The sequence below is a fragment of the Corvus kubaryi genome, unplaced genomic scaffold (assembly GCF_017639235.1).
Source record: "Corvus kubaryi isolate FWS band 111438036 unplaced genomic scaffold, C.kubaryi_AGA036_p1.0 37300, whole genome shotgun sequence".
Lineage (NCBI taxonomy): Eukaryota > Metazoa > Chordata > Aves > Passeriformes > Corvidae > Corvus > Corvus kubaryi.
In genome coordinates, this window is record NW_024581093.1 from 5,827,472 (window position 1) to 5,854,530 (window position 27,059).

General features: G+C 53.9%; 4 protein-coding genes, 1 long non-coding RNA gene and 2 other non-coding genes across 10 annotated transcripts in view; 3 read left to right on the top strand and 4 right to left on the bottom strand.

Annotated features, from left to right (window-relative positions):
- Positions 1-1,011, bottom strand: part of KIAA0895L (KIAA0895 like) — a 12,911-nt gene extending 11,900 nt beyond the window's left edge. The window contains exon 1 of the mRNA XM_042027740.1: positions 1,006-1,011. Within this exon, the coding sequence (XP_041883674.1) occupies positions 1,006-1,011 (6 nt within the window). The remainder of the gene's footprint in view (positions 1-1,005) is intronic.
- LCAT (lecithin-cholesterol acyltransferase) lies at positions 516-6,565 on the bottom strand. Its single transcript, XM_042027261.1, has 6 exons — positions 6,356-6,565; positions 3,757-3,913; positions 3,174-3,289; positions 2,743-2,838; positions 2,431-2,655; positions 516-1,659 (listed from the first exon to the last, which is right to left on the bottom strand). Exons 1-6 carry the CDS (start codon positions 6,501-6,503, stop codon positions 1,037-1,039), a joined length of 1,365 nt encoding a protein of 454 aa, XP_041883195.1. The 5' UTR covers positions 6,504-6,565; the 3' UTR covers positions 516-1,036.
- On the top strand, positions 5,322-8,640 carry LOC121664182. The gene is made up of 2 exons (XR_006015894.1): positions 5,322-5,416; positions 8,109-8,640. It is a non-coding gene; the product is annotated as an uncharacterized LOC121664182 (long non-coding RNA).
- TRNAK-UUU lies at positions 8,019-8,091 on the top strand. Its single transcript has one exon. It is a non-coding gene; the product is annotated as a tRNA-Lys (tRNA).
- Positions 8,641-10,012: 1,372 nt separating the features above from the next.
- Positions 10,013-10,084, bottom strand: TRNAH-GUG. Its single transcript has one exon. It is a non-coding gene; the product is annotated as a tRNA-His (tRNA).
- Positions 10,085-11,548: 1,464 nt separating this feature from the next.
- LOC121664185 (C-factor-like) lies at positions 11,549-21,504 on the bottom strand. Of its 3 annotated transcripts, XM_042027275.1 has the most exons (6): positions 13,755-14,523; positions 13,345-13,396; positions 12,953-13,140; positions 12,480-12,638; positions 12,011-12,130; positions 11,549-11,793 (listed from the first exon to the last, which is right to left on the bottom strand). In XM_042027275.1, exons 1-6 carry the CDS (start codon positions 13,899-13,901, stop codon positions 11,680-11,682), a joined length of 780 nt encoding a protein of 259 aa, XP_041883209.1. In that variant the 5' UTR covers positions 13,902-14,523; the 3' UTR covers positions 11,549-11,679. The 3 variants fall into 3 exon arrangements, with proteins under 3 accessions (XP_041883209.1, XP_041883208.1, XP_041883211.1); XM_042027274.1 differs by lacking the exons at positions 13,345-13,396; positions 13,755-14,523 and adding an exon at positions 21,177-21,504; XM_042027277.1 differs by lacking the exons at positions 13,345-13,396; positions 13,755-14,523 and adding an exon at positions 15,217-16,205.
- Positions 20,873-26,615, top strand: LOC121664186 (C-factor-like). 2 transcript variants are annotated; one of them, XM_042027278.1, is made up of 6 exons: positions 20,875-21,055; positions 23,849-23,900; positions 24,610-24,800; positions 25,119-25,277; positions 25,549-25,659; positions 26,335-26,615. In XM_042027278.1, the coding sequence occupies exons 1-6, from the start codon at positions 20,915-20,917 to the stop codon at positions 26,446-26,448; spliced, it is 768 nt and encodes a 255-aa protein (XP_041883212.1). In that variant the 5' UTR covers positions 20,875-20,914; the 3' UTR covers positions 26,449-26,615. The 2 variants fall into 2 exon arrangements, with proteins under 2 accessions (XP_041883213.1, XP_041883212.1); XM_042027279.1 differs by lacking the exon at positions 25,549-25,659 and having other exon boundaries at positions 20,873-21,055.
- Positions 26,616-27,059: the final 444 nt, after the last annotated feature.

The window sequence follows — 27,059 nt, forward strand, 5'->3', positions numbered from 1 at the left end:
ATCTCCAGGCCCGGAGGCCCAGCCGGTCCCGGTTGCACAGCTTGCCCCGGCGGCATTGCTGCCTTGGTTGCATGGCCAACTCCAGCTGTGTCACCACATTTGTATTGCCACCCCTGGCTGCATCGCCAGTCGCAGGCTGCATCGCCACCCTGTTTGCATCTCCAGCCTTGGCTGCATCGCCATCCCCCAGTTGCATCACCAGTCCCAGTTATATTTCCAAGGCCAATTATATTTCCATCCCAGTTGCTCTGCCAGCACCAGTTGCATCATCAAGCTCCAGTAGCATCACCAACCCTGGTTATGTCACCAACCCCGGTTATGTCACCAACCCCAACCACACTGCCATCCCCATCATGTTGCACCCCCTGGTCGCATCCCCAACCCCAGCTGCATCATTGGCCCTGTGGTTTTTCCCAAAGCCCCATCTCCTGGGGTGCCTGCAGGCAGCAAGCATCTCACGTCTTGGTTATGGCTGGCTTCGCCACCCAGCTCTGAAGGACAAGGCAGGCCTAGCATGCAGAAGCAAAGTGTGTTTATTGTTTTGTAAATCTGCTGATTTCAAGTTGGTCTTGCCCAAGGAGCCTAGCTCGCTGCTCTGTAAGCCACACCTACTGAACCACCGCCATGCTACCTCTGCGACCACTTGGTAAACCAGAGCTTGCTCTTGTTATGTGAGTTGCTCTGTCCCAGGTGAGCAGAAGCCACAGCACCACCGGTCCACAGCCTCTAAAGTGCCTAAAAATGGCTTGCTAGTGACAAGGGCCTGTGCGTACGCTGGAATTCACGTGTGTAATGTTAATGAGCTGGCAGCATGGTTAATTATCCACCCACTAGTGGGAAGTGACAAGCCTCTGAAGTAAAATAAATCACCATTCCCAAAAGAAGAACCAATCACTGTGGAAATGGGTGCCAGCCCATCCACCTGAGCTCTTGGTCTTGCTCACTTTCCTTCCAAACTCAGCTCCAAGTCCTTTGCTCCCCTGCACGGCAGTTTGTGGTGCCTACCATCATGGAGGGAAGCTGGCCTTCACTCCTTTCAGTTCTTTTTAGGCCCCTTAAGGACCTTGTGTTCACGCAGGATCTTCCCCAACTTCCCAGCCTTTAGGCTGGATCTCGCCTGCCCTGGCTCCCCCTGCTCCTCTTGGCTCCCTAGCAGGATTTCATTGATATAACTGAGTGTCAGGTTGCTGAAGACCATGTTGAAGTGGTGGGCACCTCGCAGCTCCTGGACGTACACCTTCTGCTTTTGCTGGTTGCGCCATCGCTTGCACAGCTCCAAGCTGCGTGTGTTGACGCTGTCGTCCCCATCGCCATAAATTATGTCCACGGGGTCCTCATAAGGGAAATGCTCATCATAAATGTAAGTCTCTGCGGTGGGAAAGCCTGTGCCATAGAGGCAATATGTGTCCACCCCAGGAGGGGGTAAATCCTTCAGCAAGTCCTTCATGTCCTCCCACATGTACCAGCCATCCTCCAGGTTGACGTCGGTGAAGAAGCGCCGGTAGTCACGGTAGGTGTAGTTGTAGGAGGGTGTGGAGATGAAGACATGGCTCTCGGGCCAGGCCAGGGTTGTGGGGAACATCCAGGGGCTGGTGGTGGTCATGCGCTGCTCTTCACGGAGTTTGATGTTGGACATGAGCGGGATGCCCTGTTCGTCACCTGCGGGACACACAAGGGCTCATCACAACCAGCACCACAATGTCTCCTCACAGACGGAGCCTTTGGGAAGCTGGGCTGGGATCAGCCGTCCCCACAGTGACTCACCACTGTCTCCCGGCCTTCTCCAGCTCAGCTCTTCCCCTCCTTACCCCTACCCTGCCCATAACCTTATGTCCTCTCCTCACCTCCCTGGCTGTAGATATCCAGAACAGCCTTCCAAACTCTTCACATCTCTAGCTGCTTGGAGGGGCTGAGTGGAGACAAACCTGGATGTGTGATGGCACAGACCAACCCAGCCCTGAACATTCCCTGCAAGCCTGGCACCTCCACACCTGCCTGCAGGGACAGGAGCGAGCAGAGCCCAATAGTGGGCGGCCAACTTGCATGTTACCTTCAAGCCTTGGCATTTTTGGTATGTCTGGAGTCCTGAGTCCATGGAATGACCTCAGACGACCTTAAAAATATCTCTGGCTCTTGTGGCAACAGAGAAAAATTTTAGCAGGTGACTTAAGGGTGATGCAAGGGGCCAGATGTTAAAACCTTCAAGCACATGATTTTTAATCTCATGCGTTTTTGAACTGGTGACATGTAGATATTCTGGGCTGTCAGCATTAGGCAAGTGATTGTGGCTTTCTGGGCTGCAAAGAGGCTAAACAGCAACTGGGTCCCCCACCTCTTTTCACCACTGTGCCCTTTCCCTGCCCACCACCACCCTTTCATTTCTGCAGGACAGAAAGAAAACAAAGAGGTGGCTGCACAGGAGTCACCCACCGGATGCCAGGATACGCAGGGGCTTGACAGTGCCTCCCCAGGGGGCACCCAGGGAGATGAACCCCCCAATGTACTGATCTTTCCAGGCTTGGGTCTGCTGCAGCAGGAAATAGAGGACATGCAGGTTGCCCATGCTGTGTGCAATGAGGAAGACAGGTCTCTGGTACTCGTCGTGCATCTCCTCAATCAGCGCCTTCAGGTTCTGGAAGTATTCGGGCTGCTCCTCTGTGGACAAGAGGGGAGCATGATGGCATGAGGGCCATCCTGCTTCCCTCTGTGCATGGGGGGCCTGGCCACAACCCCCAGACTTACGGGGTCCAACCCTCCAGTCGTAGGGGGCTGCCCGAACCGTCTGGTCTCTCACGTAGCCATTGTTCACCAGGTTCTGCACCATGGTGTGCAGGTAACCTGTGGGCAGAGGCAACAAGTGGGAATTAGGTCTGTGGTCTTCTCTTGTCAACCTTTTTCCATTCTGGTCCTGGTCATGGCCAAAATGTTCTCTGGTAAGCCCTGTAGCTCAGTGGCTCCAGCCGGACATAGTGACTCTGTGCATCCCACTGAGTACTGGGGTCAAGGATGGGGTGGTCCCTGCCAGCAGGGAGTGTGTCCCCAAGGCTAATGTCCCTCACTCCCAGTGCCCTGGGCTCTCTGCAGAACCAGTCCCTGCCGGACACATGGGGACACCTCCCCATTTGCAGGGAGCATGTGGGATTCCCAGACACCCTGGCCTCTCCTCCTCTCACCTGCCAGCTTGCTCTGATCCAAGTATTCCACAGAATAGGTCTTGCCAAAGCCAGGCACGCGGATGTGCACCCCTGGGGCATTGGACATTTTCCGAGAGGTTCGGTTGTACACCACCCTGTGGGGACAGGACAGGAGGTGGCAGAAGAGCCATGTCCCCACGGGGAACATGGGGCTGGGGTGGAGATCACTGGGTAGCAGCTTGGACCTGGCCATTGCCAAGCCTTGTGTGGGTGTGAGATGCACTGGAGCGCAGCCAGTGTCCATGCTGCTCGCCTGGCATCCCAGGACAGGAGGCTCTGGCACAACCAGCTGCCGCAGCCCCCACACCCTGCAGCCCTGGACAGGGTGGCAGCATTTCCACTGGGTGCTCAGGGTGGTCTGCCTGGGCTTGAGCACACGGCAGGGGCATGGGAAAGGGACAGACACTCAGAGCACTAGCCAGTCACTTGTGTTCCCAAACAATCCCATGGTCCTCCCATTTTTTTCCATGTGTGCTAGATCATGGCCAGGGGGAGGAGAGGGGAGGGAGATCCCTGGTAGGTCATTTCCCCAGGGAGCTCCCAGGGTAGGGTTGGATGGTACCTGGTGTTATCGATCCAGCAGTCAACTCCCACTGGCAGAAAGGTGTTGAGGTTGAGCCAGATGGTGAAATAATCCTCTGTTTTGCGGTAGCACATCCAGTTCACCACATCTGGCTTGTCCAGCTTTGCTTCCAGCTGGTTCCCAAGACACCCGGGCACTGGAGGCACCGCAGAGGGAGAGCAGAGCCAGTTACAAACCCCATCCCACTGACCCTGTGGGGCTGCCCAGCCTGGCACTTACCCAGCCCCCAGGCAGTGCTCCCCTGGGGTTGCCTGGCTGGGGATGGCTGGGCACCTGCTGGAACAGCATCCCTGGAGAACACCCCGCTCTGCACAGGAGAGAGGGTTCTTGGAGCTGAGATGCTGGGTGAGCATGAAAACAATGCTAAAAATTCATCCTTGGGAACCCCTAGAGCTGCCTTTCCATGGGGTGACCCCCAGAGCTGCCACCCTTGGCTCAAACATGTGAGTCCCCACCAGCACAAAGTACCCTAGATTATTTCCCCTCTCTGGATGGGTTTCCACCTTCCTCTCCTTGCTGCAACCTGGGGGAAGAAATCGGTGCTGCTTGGGGCTGCCCATCCCTAAGGCAGTCCTGACAACTCCTCCTGGTGTAGCAGGCAGCTCAGGGATGCAGCGCTCCCAGGGAGAGCTTCCTGAACTTTAAACCCTCCATACAGGCTGAACAAGGCCTCTGAAATGGTTTGGTGCTGAGTGGAACTGTACTCTGTGGAAATTCCATGGGAATAGTGTGTGCAGGAAACACAGCACAGCTTTGAGCAAGTTCATTTGTGAGCCCTGGCCTCCCTCAGTGGATGGTGACAGTCACTAGGGTGTTTGGTCTGCCTCTGGGAGCTTCAGCGTGGCTCCCAGCAGGGATGGGACACCCATCCTGCTGCTACCCTGATCTATGTGCCTGTGCTGGGATCAGACAGCATGGAGAGCTTTCCCAGCTGTGTGCAGGAGCCAGGAGCCAGCTCCTGGTGCCAGCACTGACTGTGAGGGTGAGGACAAGAGGTGAATGACTGCAGGGGACATTGAACCTGGTGGAATGGGAGCACCAGGTGACAAATCCCAAGGCCCCAGCCGGTCCAAGGACTTTCCTGCAGTACACGGCTGGTGTGAACCGTCAATGCCTTGTGCCACGCGGGAGGGGAAGGAGAGGGAGCAGTTACCTTCCTCCACCTGCCTCACAGCTCTTTCATGACTATGGCATATCCCCAGGTGTTCAGGGAGGATCTAATCCTGTCTTCAAAGCACCTGGATGTGGACCAGGCAGTTGTAGGAGAGCCCTGGTAGGGAGTGGGCAGAAGGGACTTCCCTGGTCAGCAAGAGGAGCAGGACCATGAGCGGCTCTGACAGCTCTGAAGGTGCACAGCCAGCACACCCCTGCCCCTGGCACACAGCACTGAGCTCTGCCTCTCCTTCCAGAGGACATTAGGTAATTATTAAGGGAGATCTGTGAGGGCAGAGGGGTTATCAGTGGTCCCAAGGGCACTGGGGGTTTCCGGGACGCCCGGGCCAGGGGGATGGGTTACTTGCGGATGTCGAGCGGCACGAGGGGCAGCCAAGCAGCACAAGGGGCATCTCGGTCTGGCTGGGCGTGGGACATGGCCTGAGGCTGTTACTGGGGACAAAAGGAGATGCTCCGACCATCACAGGTAATCCTGAAAAGAGGCACCTGGTGACAGTGACCCGGGTCTTCTGACCAGCCCCAGGACACGGATGCCTGCACTCCTGAAGGGATTTTACAGGGTCAGCCCTTGGCATTGCATTAGGGAGGGGTCTTCTGCTTTTTCTCTTCTCTTTTTTTAAGGGGAAATGCCTCATGATTCAAGAAAAAGGAGGAAAACCCCAGCTGTTCTCAGCAGAGTTTTCCTGGCAAAAGCTGAGCTCAAGTGCCCAGTGATGGCACAGGGGCAAAGGAAGGCAGAGCCATGCAGCACAGAGGCACCAGCTGGTGGTGGCTGCTTCCACCTCCCTGAGATGATGCCTCCACATCTCCTTTAACCTCCCTGTGCTCCTCTTCCTGCTGGCTTGCCCCCAGTCAGAGTGGGCATTGGGTGGGATGTGAGATGGATCCTCTTTTGCAGCAGCAGAGGATGACCCAGCCATCACCAGGGAATGGGAGAAGACACAGGATGGGGTGGGCTTCAGGAAAGTGAGAGGTGGTGGATGCACCCACTGCACCAATGGCAGCCACTCTGGGAAGTGGCAGAAGAGGTTGTGCTGCAGTCCCTGTCCCTCTGCCAGCAGAGTTCCCCAGACCCAAACACAAACAAGCCCTAAAACACCCTGTGAGCCAGGTGTGAGATATCAGAGACCCATATCTGGGGTGTCCAGTCTGTCTCAGCTCCAAAAACTCTACCTGGGCATGGCCAGCCCTGTGTCCCTATCCCAGTGAATGGGAGGGGACTGGAGAGCCGTGTGACACCCTCACTTGGTGGCTCCAATCCAGCCAGCCAAGAACCATCGCAGCCAAAACCCACTTAGTCACCGGCAGAGCAGCACCCCAGCCTCACCATCTGCTTTGTGGGGCTGTATGGCAGCCAGGGTGCCCACCCGTACCCCGCATGGTGCCCACGCTGGCGCGACCTTACCGAGTACCACGGGCGGTGTGCTGTTGGTCGGGGGAGCTTCTGGGGTGGTGGTGGGTGGGAAGAGGACGTTGAAGAGCCAGAACTGGGACGTGGGCTGCAGGAGCAGCGACAGCGTCAGCAACGCAAGCCCGGCGCCGCTGCTCCCCATGGCAGGCTCGGCCGGGATCCTCCGGGCGGCTCCAAGCCAAACAGCCTTTTATAATTTTTACGCAGGTTCAGCCAAGAGGCACCCGGGCTGCAGGGGAGGGGAGAGCTGCAAGGGGCTGGCCATGAGGAGGAGGAGGGACGGGGAGGGACGAAGGACTGGCCTTATGGACAAGCCATGGCCTGTCAAAACCAGTCCGGGGGTTCCCAGGGGTTCTTTCTGCCCCGAGAGCCCTGCTTAGGGGTGCTGCACGTTGAGCAGCTTCCCGGTGCCTCGGTGTCCCTTTGCTATGTTCTGGGGAGGTGGCTGCCACGTTCTTGCCCCTGCATGGTTCTCTAGGGGTAACCCCCCAGGGCTGCTCACTCCCTGCCTCGGTGAATACAGCCCCTCTCCACTCCTCCTGTCCCTGGCAGGGGATGCTGGTGCTGCCAGTGTGGCTGGGTGGACCCAAGGTATCTGGGAGAAGATAGAGGGGTTGGGATAGGAAAAGACATATCTGGGCAGCTCCTTGTGCCACATGGCAGTGCCACCACATTCCCCAGTGCCACCCTGGGCACTGCCCCTGCCCCATGACCCCCTGCCCAGGCTGCCCCATGCAGCATTCTCCCAGTATCCCCTGGAAAGCCCCCTCCGTGACAGTCCCAGGGGGGGAAGCCCTTGCAGCTCCAGCCTGCACTGGGTACTGGGGACCCTCAGGGACCAGAGATGCTCAGGCTGGAAGGAACCTTAAAGTTCATCTCATTTTAAACCCGTGCCATAGGCAGGGACACCTCCCACTTGACCCAGATGCTCCAAGCCCCATCCAACGTGCCCTTGAACACTTCAAGGGATGGGGCAAAATAGCACTCTTCTGCTGAAGGGAAGATTTCTTCTTCCTCCCAGGGAAGTGCGAGGTGGGACAGGGATGTGTGGGGCTGGAGGGCACTGGTGGGTGGGCTGGCTGATGGGGTGGGTTCCCCGTGAGGGAGAGGGGCCCCTTCCTGCAGAATGGGGAGGAAGGGCAATAGAATATGTGGGGTGGCACCTGTAGGTGCCCATCCAAGCTCGGTCTATGCAACCCAACTCCCCGCAGCCGCCTCCCTCCCTCCCTCCTTAACGCGGCTCCTGCAAAAGCGCCGCTGGCACTCGGATTCGAGCCGAGGCTGCTGCAGCCGCAGCGCAGAGCACGGACCCGGCGGGGCCGCAGCCGCCGCTGCTGCTCCTGTTCCCCGGCGGGACCCGGGGGCTCCCTCTGGGCGCGGCGGAGGTTTCACAGCCGCTCCCGCAGCATCCTGCTCCCCTCCCTGCCTGCGCATCCCTGCGGCGCCGGCATCTTCCCAGGGCGCATCCCTGTGCCTGATCAGTGCCCGGGGACATTCCCAGAACCCGGGTGTTCAGTCTGGCCTGCGCTGGCAGCCTCGTTGGGGTGGCGTGGGAGTGGAAAACATCGAAATGGGTCCCCACGTTGTCCCTGCAGTGCTGCAGCAAAGTGGGGTCCCCCCGGCTGTCACAGACATGCCCCCCACATGCCAAATGTGAGCCTGGATAGCTCAGTTGGGAGAGCATCAGACTTTTAATCTGAGGGTCCAGGGTTCAAGCCCCTGTTCAGGCGGTGTTTTTATCCTTTAGGAGCCCATGGGCAGGAGCGGCACCTCTTCCTGCCGGGACAGTCCCTCCCGGGGGAGCTGAGGCAGGGAAGGAGCAGGGGATTGAGGTCTCCACTGCTCCCTCCCACAGTGGAGGGTGCTCGGGTGCCCCAGCTGACTTCAAGCAGTGTTCCCAAAGTTTGGGTTCCTGCTGGCAGCTGTTTTTTCTGCATAACGACCTCCATGAAGATACCGAAGGGACAGGAGCATCTCTCCTGGGAGGGAAGCCAGGCTCTGTTCAGCGGTGCCCAGTGCCAGGACCAGAGGCCATGGGCACACACTGGAACACAGGAGGCTCCAGCTGAACATCAGGACACCCTTTTTCACTGGGAGGGTAAAGAGTGGAAGTTTCCCAGCAGAGACCTGCATCATTTTAAGGGAATACAATTCATGTGAGAGCAGAGGCTGCAGTGACTCGTGGGGCCACCACAGTCTCAGTCCAGCTCTGGACTGCACTGTAGGTGTATTGACACTTCAGGATATTTTTGCAAAATGAAAATCTTTTAACAGAAAACCAAGCAATTTTGGGTGAAAAACATCCCCTATCCTATGTAAATTTTTTACATTTTTCACCCTGAACATACATCAGTTGCTCAAGCATAGTATATTATTTTTCAGATAAGTTTAGTGGCCTTACAGTGACTTTTGGGGGGAAGAAAAGAGGAATTGAGAAGTTATGTATTTCCTTGTGTTTCTGCTGCTCAGCTGGGCAAAAGTGGGGCAGGCACTGCTGCTGCTGCTAATATGCGACCTCTCCATTGCCTTCTCTTCCTTCTGTATTATCTTTAGAAGGGAAAAATGCTTTTTGAGCTTTCCCTAAGTAAAGTGATATGTTTTCAGTAAAGGAATGTTGGAGGAGTGTGAAGTCGTGCAAGCAGTGCCCTATAAACTCTAAATCCTAAAAGTAAATGTGCAATGATTTTTTTTCTTCATTTCTTTCTCTGGATAAGATACAAAAGAAAATAAATTTATTTTGTGCAGTTAAAAAACTCCTCCCTCTCCCTTTCCCAAGCACCAGCCCTGCAGACGCCTGAACCCATCTGCCCGAGTGCTGCAGCCTTCTGCTGCTTTCAGATGCCCCCACAGTGGTGAGTTGAGACCCACTGCTTGCGTGGTGCCTTTTTCACCACCAGCCTCTGCCACACCTTATGTAACTTCTCTTTTGAAAGCTGCCGACCAGAGTGAGTTCTGCACGGCTGTCAGGAGAGGGCACCAAGTCCAAGAAAACAGGGTGACTCCATTAAAGCTCCAGAAGGGTAAAGGCAACAGTTTCAGAGGCTTCCCCAGGATGAAGCATCTCCTGGTGCACCCAGAGATCTCCCCCTGCTTCTTGGTGCCCATGAGACCTCGAGTTCTCAGACCTACAGTTTGTCAGGGTCATCCCTCAGCTCTGGGTGGGTTTTGCCTCTGCTGTGAAAACATCCCTGGAGGTCCTGTAACCAAAATCCTGTTCCCCTGGAGCAGGGAGTGCTGGCAGCAGGGCTTTCATCAGGCTGATCTTCCTTCTGCTGTGGCAGATCATTCACGCCCTGGGGGACAGGAGCTGAGCAAGCTGCTGCCTCCCACCTCCTCTCACTCTGCAGAGCAGCCACTGCATCTTTTGGTCCTCTTCCTGCAAAACGGTGAGGAAGTGGAACGTGGAAGGCTGGGCAAATTCCTCTAAATTCTCAAGTTTGCCTGGAAAATGGAGAAGCTAGAGAGCTCTCCAGAAGTGCCACCTCAGCCTCACTGCAGAGACCCTGCACAGTGACTACAGGTCAGGAAATCTTTATTTGTGTGAGGCTGGCCACTCTCGGACCACCCAAGCTTGTGGTCCCCTCCCAGGACACGGCATCTTTGCAAACCAACCCCCCCTCAGCCGCCTCCCTCCCGGCCCTTGACAAAAGTTGCTGTGACTCGGATTCGAACCGAGGTTGCTGCGGCCACAACGCAGAGTACTGACCACTATACGATCACAGCAGAAGAGATCCTGCCACCTGCTGGGTCCTGCCACATGCTGGGACCACGGGGAGGAAAGTCTCTGCACTGTCCCCTCCCCCGGCGTGGACACGCAGCACAGCCCGGCCATCAAATCCCGTTTTATTAAGGAGGCTACAAATGGATGCTGCCGCTCGGAGCCTCGGGAATCTGGAATGGGGCCCTAAATTGTGCAAAATACTGGCAGTGCTGGGATGGCACCCAGGAAATGAGACTGCTGCAAAGGACAGCACTGTTGAGAGGCCTTATGCAGTGGGGCCATCACCCTATAATACAGCAAAGTCAGGGTTATAATCATTTCAGCTGAATCGAAGTGATACAAGAGGTGAGGAATTAATTAACTTTTTATCATCGTGTGTGATACAACAAATTTGGAGGAATTCAGTTAAAAATACAACAAATGGTACAAGGATCTCCACGGGGAGCTGAGTGATGCTGTGGGAAGGATCCAGTCAGGAAGGTCTGGGTAATCCAGAATGTCCCTGGCCCCTGTCATCCATCATGCCCAGGGTCCCACTGCCACCTCCCTGCCTGATCATGATCCCTCTTCCTGTTTCCTCCCCAATTTCATGCCTTCAAAACTGTGCTTTGGTGACTCCAGAGCTGCATTTGCTGTTCCTGGCTCTGGTGCAGGTTTGGCTCAGTGCTGGTGGAGAAGAAAGGACTCAGTGGGGGTGAGAGCTCTCTGCCCACAACCCCCTGGGTACCATCCCACTGCTGCCTCCTCCCCATCCCTCCATGCACCAGGGATATACAGTGGGGGATCCCTGGTGTCCCCAGGGACTCCAAGGCCCCATGTGCCCATTAGGTCCCTCATCTCACTCCATCAGCCCCATGGTGAGTCCCAGAGGACCTGTGGGCATCTCTGCTCATCATGGAGCCTCCAGTGCCACGTGTGCCCCATGGAAATGCACACAACACCAAGAGCCTATCCTGCCTCCACACACCAGCTTGGAACAGGAAGCACAGCCACCAAGAAGAGAGGTAGAGACAGGATTTAACAGGAACACAGAATAGTGTTCCCATCCCTGGGAGGGCTCAAGACTGCACTTACAGATTTCCCATTTGAGGCCCTGGTCTTCATGGGTGTTTTTAACTACCTTGATCTCTCCTGGAGGAACACAGCAGGGCATAAGCAAGCCAGGAGGATCCCATCAGGTTTTGTCTTCCTGACCTAGGTCGTAGAGGAGCTAACAATGAGCAATGCTCTGCTTGGACTTTGAACTGACAAATGAGGAAGGACTCACTGGGAGGAGTGCCTGAGTCATTGTACAGTGGTGCTGTCATTCTGAGGGAGAGCTCTGGGATGAGCCCTGGGACAAATTCCTGTCAGGACGGTATCCAGGTCCCCAGCTAGATAAGAACAAGTCTTCAGACCAACCTAGCTCAATGTTACGCAGAAATAACTGGGAAGGACTCTCAAAGCACCAGTGAGGACTCTCTCAGTGATAGTTAATAGACCAAGGGAAGGAGGCTCACACAGTGCTATTTATTGTTTGTGGACACATTTACTCAGGGGCAGGCACAACATAGTGCAGCAACAAAGGTCCTCACAGTCAGAATCCTGAATCAGCATCTCACCAGGGCAAAACCTTCCCTTCCCAGTCCAGGAAGGTGCCGGTCTCCTTCTCAGAGAGGGAGGACAGCACCTTCAGCATCCCTTGCACGCTGTCATCCACTGTCAGGGGAGGCTGTGAGACAGAGGGAGAAACAGTTGTATGCTCAAGGGTCTGGCCTGAAACAGATCATTGCTCGGGACAAGAAGAGTTCCCAGTCACTCATCTCCCTCCCTCCTGTGCCTCCAGGGTATCTGCCCAGGAGCTCTCACACAGCCCAGCATGAGATACCAGCAAACTCTGCATTCTGAATGATGAGGTTCTCCCAGACCATGGACAGGAGATCTCTTACCTTACATGATCCTGTACCCCCCATGTCGGTTTGCACCCAGCCGGGGTGGAGGGCGACGCAGAGGACGCCGTGCTCCCGGTACGCCAGGGACTGGCACTTGCTCAGCATGTTCAGAGCAGCCTGTGGGGAGACAGGGAGGGGACGGTGGTGGGAGGGGAAAGGGGGCTGCAAGGGAAGGTGTGCAGGCCCCACAGCTGGGGCAGGGATAGGGCAGTTTTACCCATTCCCTGGGGTACATGATGCTCCCTCACTATCCCTGTGTGAATGCCCAGCCTAGTCCCATCCCATCACGTCCCTCTGAGGGAGACCTAGGGCTAGGCACATAACTGTGCTGTGAGAGGTAGCCAGGGACTGACAGGAGCTCAGTCACAGTGTAGAGAGGGGCACAGACTGAGGGGGGGTTGGAAGGCAGCATGATCCTTCGGAGGGAAAAATGTCTGGGCTCACCCCCAGAACAATCTGGCAGTACCTTGCTGCAGCGGTATGAGACAACTTGTCCAAAATCCCATAGATAGACATCCTCAATGGAGCCTGCATAGCTGGACATGTTGATGATGGCAGCCTTGCTGCAGCTCAGCCCTGAGCCCGGGCTCCCCTGGGCAGCCTTCTTCAGCAAGGGCAGGAACGCCTGCAAGGAGACAGAGGGGACAGGAGCACACACGGACATGGCACAGGGCAGGGGAGCAGCTCCTTCCACAGTGGGCAACACTGACACCAGGACTGGGTCATCCTCCCTCCTCTTCCCACTGTCCCAGCCTGCCAAGCTCCAGCTCCTGAGCTCCAGCCCTTGGCTCCACGAGCTTCTCATCAACTGAGAGTCCATCGGGCTCCAGAGCAGTGACAGGAGCCCCTCCCACTGGCCCTTCACACCCTCTATGATGTCCAGCTTGTGGACGTGGGAAGGGATCCTTCTGGAGCTGTGCTGTAGTGCTGGGGACTCACCTGGCCCATCAGCAGGGGTCCAACCGTGTTGGTGGCGTAAATCTCGGTCATGTCCTCCAATGTTTCAGAATCAAGTGTCTTAGGCTTGACCATTCCAGCGTTGTTGATGAGGAGGTTCAGCCCAGAGCCCCCCAGGTGCTCCCCAACCTTGGCTGCAGCCGCCTTGATGCTGGCGGGGTTGGTGACTTCTGCAGAGCCGACACAGGGGAGGTCAGAGCCCGTGTCCCCATGGTGGAGTCCCCTCTGTTCCCCAGAGGCAGCAGTGCCCGATGGCCCCACAGGCAGCAGCCCGTTGGCACAGCTCCCTCCCAGCACAGGACTCGCAGGGTGTGCCCAGCCTGGGCACCCGCCAGAGGAACTGGGGCAAAGGATCCCCACCTCGAGGCACCTACCGAGCGGGATGATGATGACGTTGGGGTGCTTGGAGGCCAAATTCTGTAACTCCTGTAACAGAGGGCACTGTGTAGGCACGGAGAGGCTGGAGGGGCTGTGCAAAGGCTCAGCCTTTCCCAGTCAAAGCCCACATTGCTCTGGCTCCATCCCTGCACTCCCATGGCGCCAGCAGCATGCTCCATCTGCCCTGAACCAAAAGGGTGGGGAGCACTCCATGACCAAGTACCTCTGTTCCCTCCACACATCCCGTGCACAGCTGCTCCCATGCTGTCCCAGCCCAGCTGCCCTGGGCCACAGGTGCCTGACTGCAGCTCCAGACCCTTGCAAGTGCCCTCCCTCTTCCAATCTCCCCCTGGCACCGAGTGCTCCCATCCCCCAGCACAGCCACTGCCTCCCAGCCCGGCCTCACCTGTGCTCTCTGTCCCTTGGGGTCCCGACACGTCGCAAAGATCCACTGGGGTTGCTTTGGCGTCCTCAGGAAATGCTGCACAAACCCCAGGCCGAGGCCCCGGTTGGCCCCAGTCACCAGAACAGAGTGGACACAAAGTTCTCCCATGTTGCTGCTTCTCTCTATGCTCCAGCTTGCACTGTCTGCTCAGCTCTCTAATATTTCCTTATAGCGTGTCCCACCCACTCACGGCTTGCAGCAATGCTGGCTTCTCACCAGGAGGAGCAACTGCTCCAGCTCTTTGAGCTCCAGGACACAGATCCCAGCTGGGGACCAATCCTAGTTACCTAATGGCAAAAATCACTTGGCTTTTCCAGGCAAATTTTGCATTCTTTGGGTAACCTGGTGCCATAAGCCAGGTGGGGCTGTTGTGGGTGTGGAGGGAGGGAGCAGCGTGTGGGTCGATGTGGGAAGTTCCATGGCTCGGGTGGGCTTGACACCTTCACAAGCATGCTGTGGGCTCAATGGTCTTTGCACATTGTACCAGGCTGTGCCTCAGATGGCCCTGAGCAGATGTTCTCTGCCTTGCTCCTGCCTCTTCCAAGACAATAACCTCTCCCTCATTGTGGAGCAAAAGACCTGTGGGGTGGGAGAGCAAACCCAGCGTGGTCTCCTGGCACAAGGGTGGGGATCTGCATGGCTGCTGGTCATGCTCCCCAGCCCTTGGGATGCAGTCATAAGTTGAGCTGTGTTCAGAGCCACAGACGACTCGGGCACCTGGGACATTCACCTGCAAAGGAAATGCTCTGCTCAAAGCCTATTCTCCACCTTGCCTGTTGCCATGAGGCACTGTTCTGTGCTACCACCAGTGGAGCCCAGGGCTGTTCAGTTCCTCAAGTGATTCATTACAGGTTTGCAAGGCTGGATCTGGTGCGTATGTACATCATGTGTTCCTGCCCCACTGTAAGTGAAAACATATCCCCAGAAACCACTTGCCAACCCCTTGTTTTCCTACACTGAGTCCCAGAGCCACTGCACAGGCTACTGGGCAGCAATGGAGACAACAACACTGCTCACATGTCGCCTTCTGCCCCAGGATATCTTGGCAGTAGCATTAACCAGAGCAGCTTCCTCCCAGTGGCAATGCCAAGTGTGTCTCCATGCCCCAGCAGCAGCTGATTTCCTCCTGCCCACTCCAGCCTGTTTTCTGAGGCTCAGCTGGCAGACACTGTGAGATAAGCAGGTCCTTCCCGGCTCTGACCTGGGACCCCTCCCCAAACCCATTTGGGAAGATGCACATTGGCAGCTTCTGTGGTGACCCAATCCCATATCTTCTCTCTGCCAAGTCTGAGCCTTTCCTTAAGTTCCACACAATTTTTTCCCCCATTTTTTTTCCTCACGTTAATTGGACCTCCTTCTGCTTTTTTAGTTTTCCACACTGGGTTGAGAGACTTCTTTTCCTGTGTGGATTCCTACCACTTACCAGCAGTACAAAGCTTTGGGTCTTTCCACCTCTGTCACCGAGGATCTCACAGATGGCTGAACTGGCATTCAGGCTCCATAGATCATTTCAGTATTTCCTTTTCAATGACTACAGACCTCAATTGCCAACAGATGCCATTTGCACTAGAACTCAAATCCTCCAAATAGACTTCAGCCTGTCTGAAACCTCCACCGTGCCTCAGAAGCAGATAACATCAGAAAACAAATAATTAACATTTTAATTCTCCTGTTTTTGCTCTGTCATCACATTTGTGCAGCCTTCCACTGTTTTGGAGCTGTAACTTTATAATGTTGACTTTTCTCTGGGGCCCCACACTGCATTATTGATTATTAGAGTTTAAACAAGCACTGCTTCACCAGGAGTCTGAGTCCAGCCTGGCACAAAGAGGCAGAGGGCAAAGAAACCAGCCTTACTGCCTTGCAGCCCAGCCTTGTCACAAGGGCTGCTGCTGTCCCCAAGCCTCTGGAAAGTACCTCGGTCCAGCTCCCAAGAGGAGATTCAGATGGTTCTTTGCTTGGAAATGTTCTTGCATGGTCTAAACCTTAAGCTGAGCATTAAAGCCCTCAGAATCATAGAATCATTTAGGTTGGAAAAGGCCTCTAAGATTATCAATTTCAACAATTAAGCTAACACTGCCAATTCCCCCAGTAAACCATGTCCCCAAGTGCCACAACCATGCATTTTTAAACACTTCTGGGATGGTGACACCACCACTTTCCTGGGCAGCCTGTACCAGTGCTTGACAATCTTTTCTGTGAAGAAATTTCCCCTAATACCCAATTGAAATGTCCCTTGGCACAACCTAAGGTTGTTTCCTCTCATCCTATCACTTGTTACTTGGGAGCAGAGCCCGACCTCACCTGGCTACACCCTTCTGTCGGAGTTGTACAGAGTGATAATGGCCCCCTAAGCCTCCTTTTCTCCAGGCTGAGCTCTTCCAGCTCCCTCATCAGCTCTTTATCGCACTTTCCCCAGCTCCATTGCCCTTCCCTGGACACGCTTCAGCACCTCAATGTCTTTCTTGCTGTGACTGGCCCAGAACTGAACACAGGATTCGAGGTGCAGCTGCACAAACACCAAGCTCAGGAGCACTATAGCTCCTCTCCCACAGCCCCCCAGGCTGCTGTCCATTTTACCAATGGGTTGTTTTCACATCACCACACTGGGAAGACTCAGAGCCAGTTTTCCAAAAGACAGTCACTCCTCTTCCACCCTCAGTTGCTGGAGGCTCAAGCACAGTTCTCAGTCACCGAGGTTATTGCACAATGACAGTGCTGCTGACAGAAACACGGAGGAATATGCTTTTCTCTGCCTGCCAGGCGAACTGGGGTGTGGCACAATTAGTTTTAGTACATTTGATCTACTGTAAATAAGGAATAAACTCACTGCTATTTATCAAGCCAATTTGCTCCACAATGCGTTCAGGTCTGTCATCACCTGTTAGTCACTTGCTAAAGAATCAATAGATAGTGCTGAGTGAGCCACTGATCAAGAGGTGGGGTGAGACCGACCCAGCACTGTAACTGATGCTGGGCACTACCCACCCTTCCTGATTAATTTCCTTTTGGGCTGAAGAGGATTAGTGATCTAATGGGGGTTGGAAACCCATGGCAGGAGGGTTGTAACTACATGATCTGTAAGGTTTCTTCCAACAGAAACCATCCTGTGATTCTATGATATGACTCTATGAGTAGAGACACCCCATTGCAAAAGGATGCAGGAACTAGGGGTAAGATCCTGAGCCTACCTGCAGCTCTCAAGTCAAGTTCCTGTGGCACCTTTGTCATAGCTTTACAGACTTTGCATAGCAGACTCATCCAGGTTACACCTGCATTGCATCAGAGCCGGAGAGGGATTTTGGACAAGGGCATAGAGTGACAGAACATGGGGGAATGGCTTCACACTGCCAGAGGGCAGATTAGATATTAGGAAGAAATTCTTCCCTGTGAGGCTGGGGAGGCCCTGGCAGACATTACACAGAGAAGGTGTGTTTGCCCCATCCCTGGAAGTGTTCAAGGCCAGGTTGAGTGGGGCTCTGAGAAACCTGGTTTAGTGGAAGGTGTCCCTGCCCATGGCAGGGGTTGGAACAAGATGGTCTTTAAGGTTCCATGCAACCCAAACTATTCTGTGATTCTATGAGACTGAGGATTTAAAATGTTCACACTGTCCATGCAACCTCCCTTGGGCCACAGTGCTTGGACCTTGTGTCTGCCTGGGGCCTCACACGGGGTTCAGGAGCACTTTTCTGGGGATATTCCCCTCATGACAGCAGCCAAGATGCCTCAGCTAGCTGGGTGCAGCAGTGCTGGCAGCACAGGAACAGAACTGCTTTGCCAAGACCCATGGGGACAGCACAGATCCTCACTGAGCTTCTTTTTTCCCATCCTCTAAGGATAGGTGGCTGGGTTATCCTTCGTGCTTCAGCATAGTGCCATAAAGAGGGACCTCAGAACCACCAAGAAAGATGAATTTGCTTTCCCACTATTAGATTTGCTAACAGGGATGGCTGAGAACAGCCTGTCACACGTGGCAGATATGCTCCATGTCAGGAACACTAAGGCACAGGCTAAATGATCAGCTTGTGACTGCCATGGTTTGACATCCATGTGTTGAAGTGAGAAAAGGAGGCAGATGTAAGTCTAGGAATAAATACAGTGATAATGCAGATGTTAATTTAGGAATCCAGTTTAAAAAATCATTGTCTTATTAAGGAAAGACGTTTAAGCATGAAAGAGTGAGTACAATCTTTAAATTAAAAAGCATATAAGGAACTATTGAAAATCTACTTCCTGCGAAGAAGTTAAAAGCTGAGCACCATGCTATTCCAAAAATGTCATGTCAGCCTAGATGATGTGAGCTATTGCCCACACAACTGAGCAGAAAAAATGCAGTCTGTGAACAGCAAAAACTTGTATTGTTCTGTAAGCAGCTGTGGACACTACTTGAGTGAAATGGGTGGGGCTCTGAGTATTTTATCAGCAGAAATTAGAATTTACCATAGTTGTTCATTCTGGTTTCAAACCATATTTGTAAAAAGGGAGGGGAAAAAAACCCACTTACTTTTTTTTTTAGGTGTTTCCCCCTCTCCCTCTAACTGCATTTTTTTCTAGATCCATTGACTCAAGCAGCACTTATGATGGATCCATCAGCTCAGTGCAAAGGACGTGCTCACATGCACTTTGTTCTTTACACTGCAGAAACTTTAATCAAATTACAGCAACAATGAGCTGGCAACAGGAATTACTAGTTTTGATTTTTAGCTAAGTGAACTCAAATACTTCTTTGTATTCTTAGGGAGGTCTAGTGGAAGATGTCCCTGCCCATGGCAGAGGGGGTGGAACTAGGTGATCCTTAACGTGCCATTCAACCCAAAACATTCTAGGGTTCTACGATTTTTCTAGGGTTCTATGATTTATACCCTCAAACACTCCAAAATTCACCAACATCAGACTCACGCTTTATCAGGCAGCAGGAGTTTCCCAATGCCTGTTATAGTGAAACTAGACCACTTGGATAAGCCTTGGGGCTTTTTTGTTTTATTCTTATTCCTTGGTGTTCCTTTTCTTTTTGTTTGCACTTCTTGTTATTACCTGCTGGAAGCCTCGGAACACTTAACTAACAAGGTTTTCAAAGAATGGATAATCCTCTGCTTTATTCATGGGGAACACGACAGAGAACTCGATTACAGATAGTTGGAGCTGCCTTTCTTTCACGGTTTCCATTTGCATTCAGAACAGGCTCCTTCTGCCCTCAGCTGTGGCTGCACTTAAACTGTTTCTGCACAGCAGATCACTGGGGATCCCTGTCTCCAAGGCTTTTTCAAACAAGCACTTTTCAGGAAGAGTTCATCAGTGTAATTTGTCTGCAGTATGCAGCATCTGTGTGGAATAGGTGGCCAAACCCTGACTTGTGGTTCACCCTAAGTGTTTGAACCCCTCGGTCATTATTTGCTAAACTTCTCCATAGACAGAGCAGCATTTCTGGTGACAAGTCACTGACTTAATGGCCTGAGCACAGAAGGAGGCAGGAAAAGGAGAATGGGAACTTTAATCCAAATAGCTGCTAAAAGGAGGGTTTTTTCTCTTAGTATTTAGTAGTATAATCAAAGATTTATTTTTCTTAAATCCTAACTTCTACAAAAGAAAAGAAAGGTCTAAAATGCATTTATTATTATTAAAAAGTGCATTTTAATATCCCAAAGTAAACTGGGGAGCAGAGGCTCCCGTGTACTTGAACAATCATGGAGAAGGATAGAGTTAGCACAAATCACCTGATGTTATCACCAGACTGATATAAATATTTTATTTCTGACGTATTTATCAGTATCAGAGGTGTTTTGTGTAGTGTTTGTCAAACAAGGACGAAAATAAGCAACATAAATAACAACCCTTATATACATCAGAGTTGCTCAGTCATTGCTTCGCTGTTGAAATCCCAGTTGTGTGCTCACCACAATGGGATTTTAATGGGTATGTAGTTGTCTATATAAGAGCTGAAAATAAAACAACACCACCCACCTCCAGGCTGGCAGCAGGGCTGGTAAACGCAGACCCCCTCCAGATACCATCCTCCAGATGATGCTGATTATCCTTTTTCTGTTTTCCCTTTTCCCTCCAGCCCTGTTTTCCCATTCCTAAGATGCCAGCAAACCTTTTCCTTGCTTTACTCTATAATACTTTGGTGCAGCTGTTGAACCAGGTACCTGATACTCAGCAACAAAAACAAGGAGAAAACATCCCCCAAAACACCTGCAACCCCAAACTGCTGCCTAAATCACAGAATCCTTTGGGTCATAAAGAACCATAAAGAGCATCTCATTCAACCTCTCTGCCATGAGCAGGGACACCTTCAGGTTGCTCCAAGCCCTGTCCAACCTGGCCTTGAACACTTCCAGGGATGGGGCAGCCACAGCTTCTCTGGACAACCTGTGCCAGGGCCTCACCACCCTCACAGGGAACGATTTCTTCCAAATATCTAACCTAACCCTGCCCTCTGTCAGTGTGAAGCCATTCCCCCTTGCCCTGTCATTCCATGCCCTTGTCCCAAGTCCCTCTCCAGCTCTCTTGGAGCCCCTTAAGGCACTGGAAGGGGCTCTGAGGTCTCCCTGGAATCTTCTCACCTCCAGGCTGAACAACCCCAGCTCTCTCAGCCTGTCTCCATAGGAGAGGTCCTACAGCCTCAGTGTATGTTCGTGGCTCTATTTATTTACCAGATTTATTGCATCTGATGCTCAGGGACAGAGCCGATTCAGGTTCATTTCCGGGCAGGCAAGAAAAACAGCTCTGAAGGGGCTGGTACTTCCTAATGCTAAACGGGTCTAGTTTAGGTTGTTTTGGGCTTTTTTTACTCTTATCTGTGGTATAGATTACTGTGCTAAAGGTGCTGAAGACACCCTCCCAGACCTGCTGCAAGCTTTGTCCCTCATCCACCACCCTTGGGGAGAGACGAGGGTCCCCTCAATCCCCCGGCTCGCTCTGAGGCCCCTCCCTCCTCCCCTCGGGGGCGCCACTTTGCACTGAACGTGAGGTGGGAAGGCAAACACAAACACACACTAACACATACGCACACTCTCCGCCCCCGCAGCCATCCCCCCGGGGGCTGGGGCAGCCCGGTGCGGCCCGCGGGGTCGGGAGGCGGCGCCAGGCGGGCCGGGCCCGGCCGGGCCGGGCAGGCCGCGATGGCGGCGGCGCGCACGGTGCTGCTGACCGGCTCCAACCGCGGCATCGGGCTGGAGCTGGTGAAGCAGCTGCTGAGCTCGCCGCGACCGCCCGCCTGGATCTTCGCCACCTGCCGGGACCCCGAGGGGACACGGGCACAGGTCAGTGGGGGCCGGGGGGGGGCGGCGGTCGCACGCTCGGCCCCTGTCACCGGCCTGGACAACTCGCTGCTGGAGCGGGACTGTGAGGTCCGCACCGTGCCCTGCCCCGTGTGAAAGTCACCTGAAGTGCAGCCGGCGGAGAATCGGCCGTGCCACCCTTTGGGCCGCGCCACTGGGCTATTGTGGGCTGCGCTGGATGTGCCCGAACCCGCCCTTCCGTGCCAAGGCTTCGCCCGTGCGCTGCGGGCACGGGCCGGGCTGGGCTGGTCTCGGGGGCTGAGGCGGTGCGAGCGGCAGCGGTGCTGCTCGGGCTGGTTTTGCTGTGTTACGCTGCTCTCTGAAAAATCTGGAGGTTCAGAACATGGGGTCTCCAAAAGTGGTGGCCAGTGGAGCTGTGAGATCCCCCTGTCCTTGCCTTCCACTTCGCTAAAATGGGAGAGACTCATATATGTTGCTTCTGCAGAGAATCAAAAAGCCTCCCAGTTCTTCCAACTTTCCTTGCATACAGTTTGTCCTCCTCTGCTTACTGTGTCCCCTGATATACTTGCAGGGAGAAACTTGCTCTCTGATAGATCCTGGCGCCAGCTGATTTGTTTGTTGCATCTTCTTGCATGTGTGTACTATTCCATCTCAGGAATATTCCTGACACCAACCCAGGTGTGCCCAGCTCCTGCTGAGGCTGGTGCCCAAGTTGGCTGGATCAAAAGCTAGGGCAGGTCTTTTATTTTTGCCCCATTCTTCCTCCCCACAACTTGCAGGACTCTGGCAGCGATGAGATCAGGGAGTTTTTGCAGGGCTGGACTGGAGCCAGTTTTCCTGCAGGGTGGTCCACATGCAACTCTCCTAGCCAGGGGTACTTCCCTAAGCCTTCTCTGGCTGTGGTAGGGTGAGGGCAGTGTCTTCAGGGTGCTGCTGAAGTCCATGACCACAGGGCATCGAGAACAGGGTATTGTTCTGCCAGGCTGGTGCCACATCACTTCTCCTGCCCTTTTGTGCCTGGGCCAGGTGTTGGGGTTGGGGAAGCTCCTGCTAGGATGGTATGAGGCTGATGAGGCAGACAGTTGGGAAAAACAGGAGAAGAGAAACATCTGTTGGCCACCACAAACCAATCAATGGATTTTACATCATTTCCTGTGCCCAGGGCTAATGTGGGAAGATGGGGTCTGATGGGGGAGCCCAGAGATAACTGATGGTGAACCACAGCCAGTGCCAGCAGCTCTCCTGCTCCATATTCCTCTCACAATAAACCACCAATTTGTGTTTCTCCTGTGGGCATGTTTGGAAGAGTTTTTTAGTTCTAAAAGCAATCCTTTTGGGCACATTGAACCAGGTGGTTCAGTTTCTGTTGTCTGAAACCTGCCCTAGTTGGAGGCTCAGAGCAAAGAGCTGCTAGGAACTGTGAGGTACTGTCGCGATAGAGGGGAAACCCAGACGCTCAATATGAGTGATCAGCAGGAATCCGATTTATTGATTGTACCAGAGCTCCTTATATACTAACAATAATAGGCTACATGCGTATTTGTAAAGGCGCATTCTAAGTGGTTCACGTCTACTAAGCTGATCCTAAACCCCTCCTTAGTACCCCTTTTGTGGTCAGCAGTTCTGCTTTTTTCCCTGGCCTTCTAACCACCGATGTCTGTTGTTATTGCCAAAACCTAACCTTGCTGGCTCTGCAAATAAACCCGTAGCTCAGCAGTAAGACTCAATGGTGGTTCAGTTATTGAGCAAGATACATGTAATATTCTGCAACTTCAGTTGTTACATAGGATGTGTGGTGCATTGTCTTATGAGACCTTGCTAAGCTAACTGCAAGGGTCTATGTGCCCATTCTCATGTAGCCAGCCTCTCAGATCAGTAAGCTGCAAAGAATCTGTATATCCCGAATCTGTATGTCCCTTTTCACGTAACCAATCCCTCACAAGGTACAAAGTTTCCTTTTTGGAAAGAGCTTCTGAATCTTCCACTGTCTGAGTCGGCACAGGCAGACAACCAGGACAATCTATGGCTAAAACACGAAGAGTAAATTTATTTCTGTTATCTTGATAACCAGGGGATCCCTGAAGCAACACCAGGCAGAGTTACAGGCAGGTACAGAGGTACAGGAGACACAGGTACTGTTATGATCCATGCTAGTGGATCACTGGCTGCTGTTCACGCACATTTATCACAGGTTATTCACAGCTCTAAGGTCACTTGAATGATTTACAGTCCTCCTTCCCAGTCTTCAGCTTTTAACCCATTCCTCCCAATAGCCACATGTGGTGAAAACAACCACTAAAAATGTGCAAAGTGGTTCATTTCACTTGAGTAGGTGAGATGTAGTGTCCAGAGCAGAGTGGATCTGGGACTGGCCTATTCAGATGTAATTTCCCTAAAGGTCAAATCTGATGTTGGCACTCACAGCTGTTCCTCCTCCACCTCACTTCCAGCAGCCTCTGGGAAACACTTCTGGCTGTACCCCCAGCCAGTTCATGTAATTTCCTTGGTGAGCTGGTCCTGCACAGTTTGCTCCCATCCTTTGCTGTGGCTCTGGCTGGGCTATGGATGACCCTTTGGGAGAGTGACCACAGCATCTTGCCGTCATGGCCATGCCATGCTCTGAGCACATGCACATTGCTTTGTGGAGCCTGGGAGAAGCCTGAGAACCAAGGCAGGTCCCCAGCCCAGCTGTTCACAAGCGCTGAGTAACACCTGGAAGATGTTTCCCTCAGGGTGGGCTATTGCTGGCACCCCAGGATGATGCTTGGCATCGCCTCTGCCTAGTGCTGATTGTTTCCATGTCTCTTTTTGTAGGAGCTGAGAGATCTGGCATCCAAACACCCAAATCTGGTTCTTGTAAAGCTGGGTACGTGCGCTCTGCCTCTGAGCTGGTAAATTTGTGACTGCCAGCCATGCCTGCCCCATTTCTCCTTCCCTCCCTCCCTGCCTTCAGGCTGTGCATGGGGATCCAGTTCTTCAGAGCTGCTTCATGACCTGCTGCAAAAACCCCAGCTTCTCCAGACCTGTTTCAGCCTCACCCCATTCCCTGGAGCCTCCTTGTTCCATGGCCATAGGACCAGGATGTTCTTGAGATCCATCCTGGGCAGCCCCTGGCTCCCCCAGCTGAGAGATCACATCCTTGCTCTGCTTTGATCCCAAGTCCTAGGTGAGACCAGGAGGGCTCTGGGAGGAAGGCAGGTCCTAGCACATTTTCCTTGGGGACTTGTCCCCCCGGAGACTGCCCTGGGTTCTCCAGAAATTGCTCAGACATGGACTTTGGAGGCGGTGGCTGCTGGGGACTGATGCAGCAAGGGGAGTCACAACAGCGCTTTGCCCCTACGGTGGGCTTCTCCTGGTGGGAGCCTTCAGCTGCCGGCGGAGGGGTAGAGGAGGCAGTTTTGGGATGAGTCGGGATATGCGGGTGCCGCGCTGCGCGGAGCTGGTTTCACAGCACCATCTGGTGCCCGTGAATGGAAGGGCTGCGCGGGTCGGAATGCGCGGATTTCCTCGGCTTCCTCCCCTCCCTCTCCTCCCCTGCCCCGCCGTAGCTCTCAGACTGTTCTCTCCCACTGCAGATGTCGCAAACCCCTCCGCTATCAGGGATGCGGCCAAGGTCGTGGAGGGGAAGCTGAATGGGATGGGGCTGAACCTGCTGATAAACAACGCCGGCATCTACACCCCCACGGCCACGCTGGAGACGGCCAACGCTGAGGACATGCTCAGCACATACAAGACCAATGCAGTGGGGCCAATGCTGATGGCCCAGGTATGGATGAAACTCTAGGAATGAAATTTGGCCCAACTTGAGGGTACCCCAGGCTGTCCATGGTCACGACGGAAAACTTGGAGGGCTTTGCCAAATTTCTTGGGGCTGCGCAAGGGAGGGCTAGGGCTGCTCCTCCAGCCGAAGCCTTCTGCAGCCTCTCTGAATTGTGCAAATCTGATTTGGAGCGGGCAGGGCTACTGCAGCAACACCTGGGCTCCCCTGACATCCTGCTGTTCTTCCTCACCCTCCCTGGGTTGCAGTTGCCGTAAGTGGGGCTGGCTTAAAGCACGGGTGTCCCACTAGGTTGCTTCTCCCCAGGCCTTCCTGCCTCTGCTGAAGAAGGCTGCCCAGGACAGCAAAGAAAAGGGCCTGAGTTGCAGCAAGGCAGCCATCATCAACATCTCCACCATCTTGGGGTCCATCAAGAAAACACCTGATTCCTTCTTCAAGCCCGTCATCTCCTACCGCTGCAGCAAGGTATGGACGCTGGTGACCTGCCCCTGCTCCTGAGCTCCATGGGGGTCAGCGCTGCCCTTGCCAGGCTGGGTCTCAGGGAAACACCTGGGATCAAGAGATGGAGTGAGTTCCCAAGCTGCCAGGGCACCTGCATGCCTGCCCAGGGGAGACACACACTGTCTCTTGAAGACCTGGTATTGCTTTTTCTCCCTCACCAAGAGGCAGCAATCGGAAGGGAAGCTGGTTCATGGAGCTTTTGCTGCCCATGGCTGATGCTTCCTTCCTCACCCAGGCTGCCCTCAATATGCTGACCATGTGCCAGGCTCTGACCTACAAGGAATCTGGGATCCTCTGTGTGGCACTGCACCCTGGCTGGGTGAAAACAGACATGGGCAGCCAGGAGGTGAGTTCTGGCCTAGCAGGCCAAAGGGGAACCCATGGGTGGGACCCAGCCTACGAACCTGCACCGGAGGTGGCTCAGGTGGCCAAGATGGCTCTCTGGAGGGCGGATCCATGTGAAAATGAGCTGCCTCTCAGGCTCCAAATTTCCCATGTCTGTGTTGGGCCCCTGCAGGATATGTGGATACTGGGAAGTAGCATCAGCACATATCAGGCTGCTTGATCGGGGGGAAAAAGGGGCTTTGGGCAGCCTGGAGGTATGCAGAGAACCTGAATCCAACAGAGCAGGGAGGAAAGGAGCAGCACCATCCCATCATGTGACCCGTTCCTTGAGGAGTTGCAGGTCTGTGAAGTTTCCACTCATCCTGCAGGATCCATGTTTTGAGTGGGAGTGGTCCCTGCAGCACTGGAGTTTTGAGAAGGCTGCACAAAGCATCCCATTTGAAGCAGGGATCTCTTCCTGTTTGGTTAAACCTGGCTGGCTTCCCAGCCCAAGCCACCTCCGTCCAAGCCAGCAGTGCAGATACCCAACCATCTTCCCACATAGTGGACTTGTCCCAGCTCCTGTGGCTCTCTCCTCACTCTGGGTGGAAGGAGCCTTGCTGTCACTGCACATGAGCCAAGTGAGTGCTGCTGGGTGGCCTGGAATGACTGTGGTGTCCCGCTGTGCCCTTCACAGGCTGACCTGACAGTGGACACAAGTGTGCGGGGGCTGTTGTCTGTGCTGACAATCCTTTCCGAGAAACACAGTGGGACTCTGCTCAACTGGGAAGGTAAAGCTATCCCCTGGTGACTGCTCTCTGTCCCTGCAAGGGACTCCACGGTGCCACGGGACTCCCTGAGTGCACAGGAGCACCAGGGTGCTCAGCCCTCTGTGGTCTGCAAGGGACCTGCTTGGGACTCCAGGGGGCAGGATGTGATCCCTGCCTTTGCCTTGCTAATAAATGAAGTCAATCAGTACCTGTGCCTTGTCCCAGTTGCAGTGTCCCCACTCAGACTGTCTTGCCCCTGCAAAAAATAGCCTGGCATTAATGGTGGAACTTGATTATCTTGGAGGTGTTTTTCCAACCTAAATGATCCTGTGATCCAAGCAGTCTGCCTGCCTTGTCTTCAGCTGCTCTGAGCTGAAGGGAAGTCCCAAGGGACATGTAACTCACCCAAAGCTCTGCTGTCCTCCTGCTGTCCTGCCTGGCTGCAGAGCATGCCCAGGTCTGCCTGGTCTCTGCCATGCTTCCACCAAGGCATGGTGTATTTGCCACAGATTCCTTGGGATGACTTTGTGCTGGACATGGTGTCTTTGGGAGCAGCCTCCTGGCTGGAATGGGAAGACCAGACACTACAGTCCAGTTCTGCAATCCCAGGCAGACAGCTCTTCCCATAGTGGAGCCCCAACTGGGCATGGTA

Coding starts and splice junctions, on each gene's coding strand:
- LCAT (XM_042027261.1), bottom strand. CDS start 6,503: ATGGGGAGCAGCGGCGCCGGGCTTGCGTTGCTGACGCTGTCGCTGCTC. Junction 2,656..2,742: donor CGACTGGAGGGTTGGACCCC/GTAAGTCTGGGG, acceptor TCTTGTCCACAG/AGGAGCAGCCCGAATACTTC. Junction 1,660..2,430: donor CCTGCGTATCCTGGCATCCG/GTGGGTGACTCC, acceptor TGTGTCCCGCAG/GTGACGAACAGGGCATCCCG.
- LOC121664186 (XM_042027278.1), top strand. CDS start 20,915: ATGGCGGCGGCGCGCACGGTGCTGCTGACCGGCTCCAACCGCGGCATC. Junction 23,901..24,609: donor TCTGGTTCTTGTAAAGCTGG/GTACGTGCGCTC, acceptor CTCCCACTGCAG/ATGTCGCAAACCCCTCCGCT. Junction 25,660..26,334: donor CAGACATGGGCAGCCAGGAG/GTGAGTTCTGGC, acceptor TGCCCTTCACAG/GCTGACCTGACAGTGGACAC.
- LOC121664185 (XM_042027274.1), bottom strand. CDS start 21,501: ATGAGTCTCTCCCATTTTAGCGAAGTGGAAGGCAAGGACAGGGGGATC. Junction 13,141..21,176: donor CTCCGCCGGCTGCACTTCAG/GTGACTTTCACA, acceptor TCGGCTCTGCAG/AAGTCACCAACCCCGCCAGC. Junction 12,639..12,952: donor GACCCCTGCTGATGGGCCAG/GTGAGTCCCCAG, acceptor GTCTCCTTGCAG/GCGTTCCTGCCCTTGCTGAA.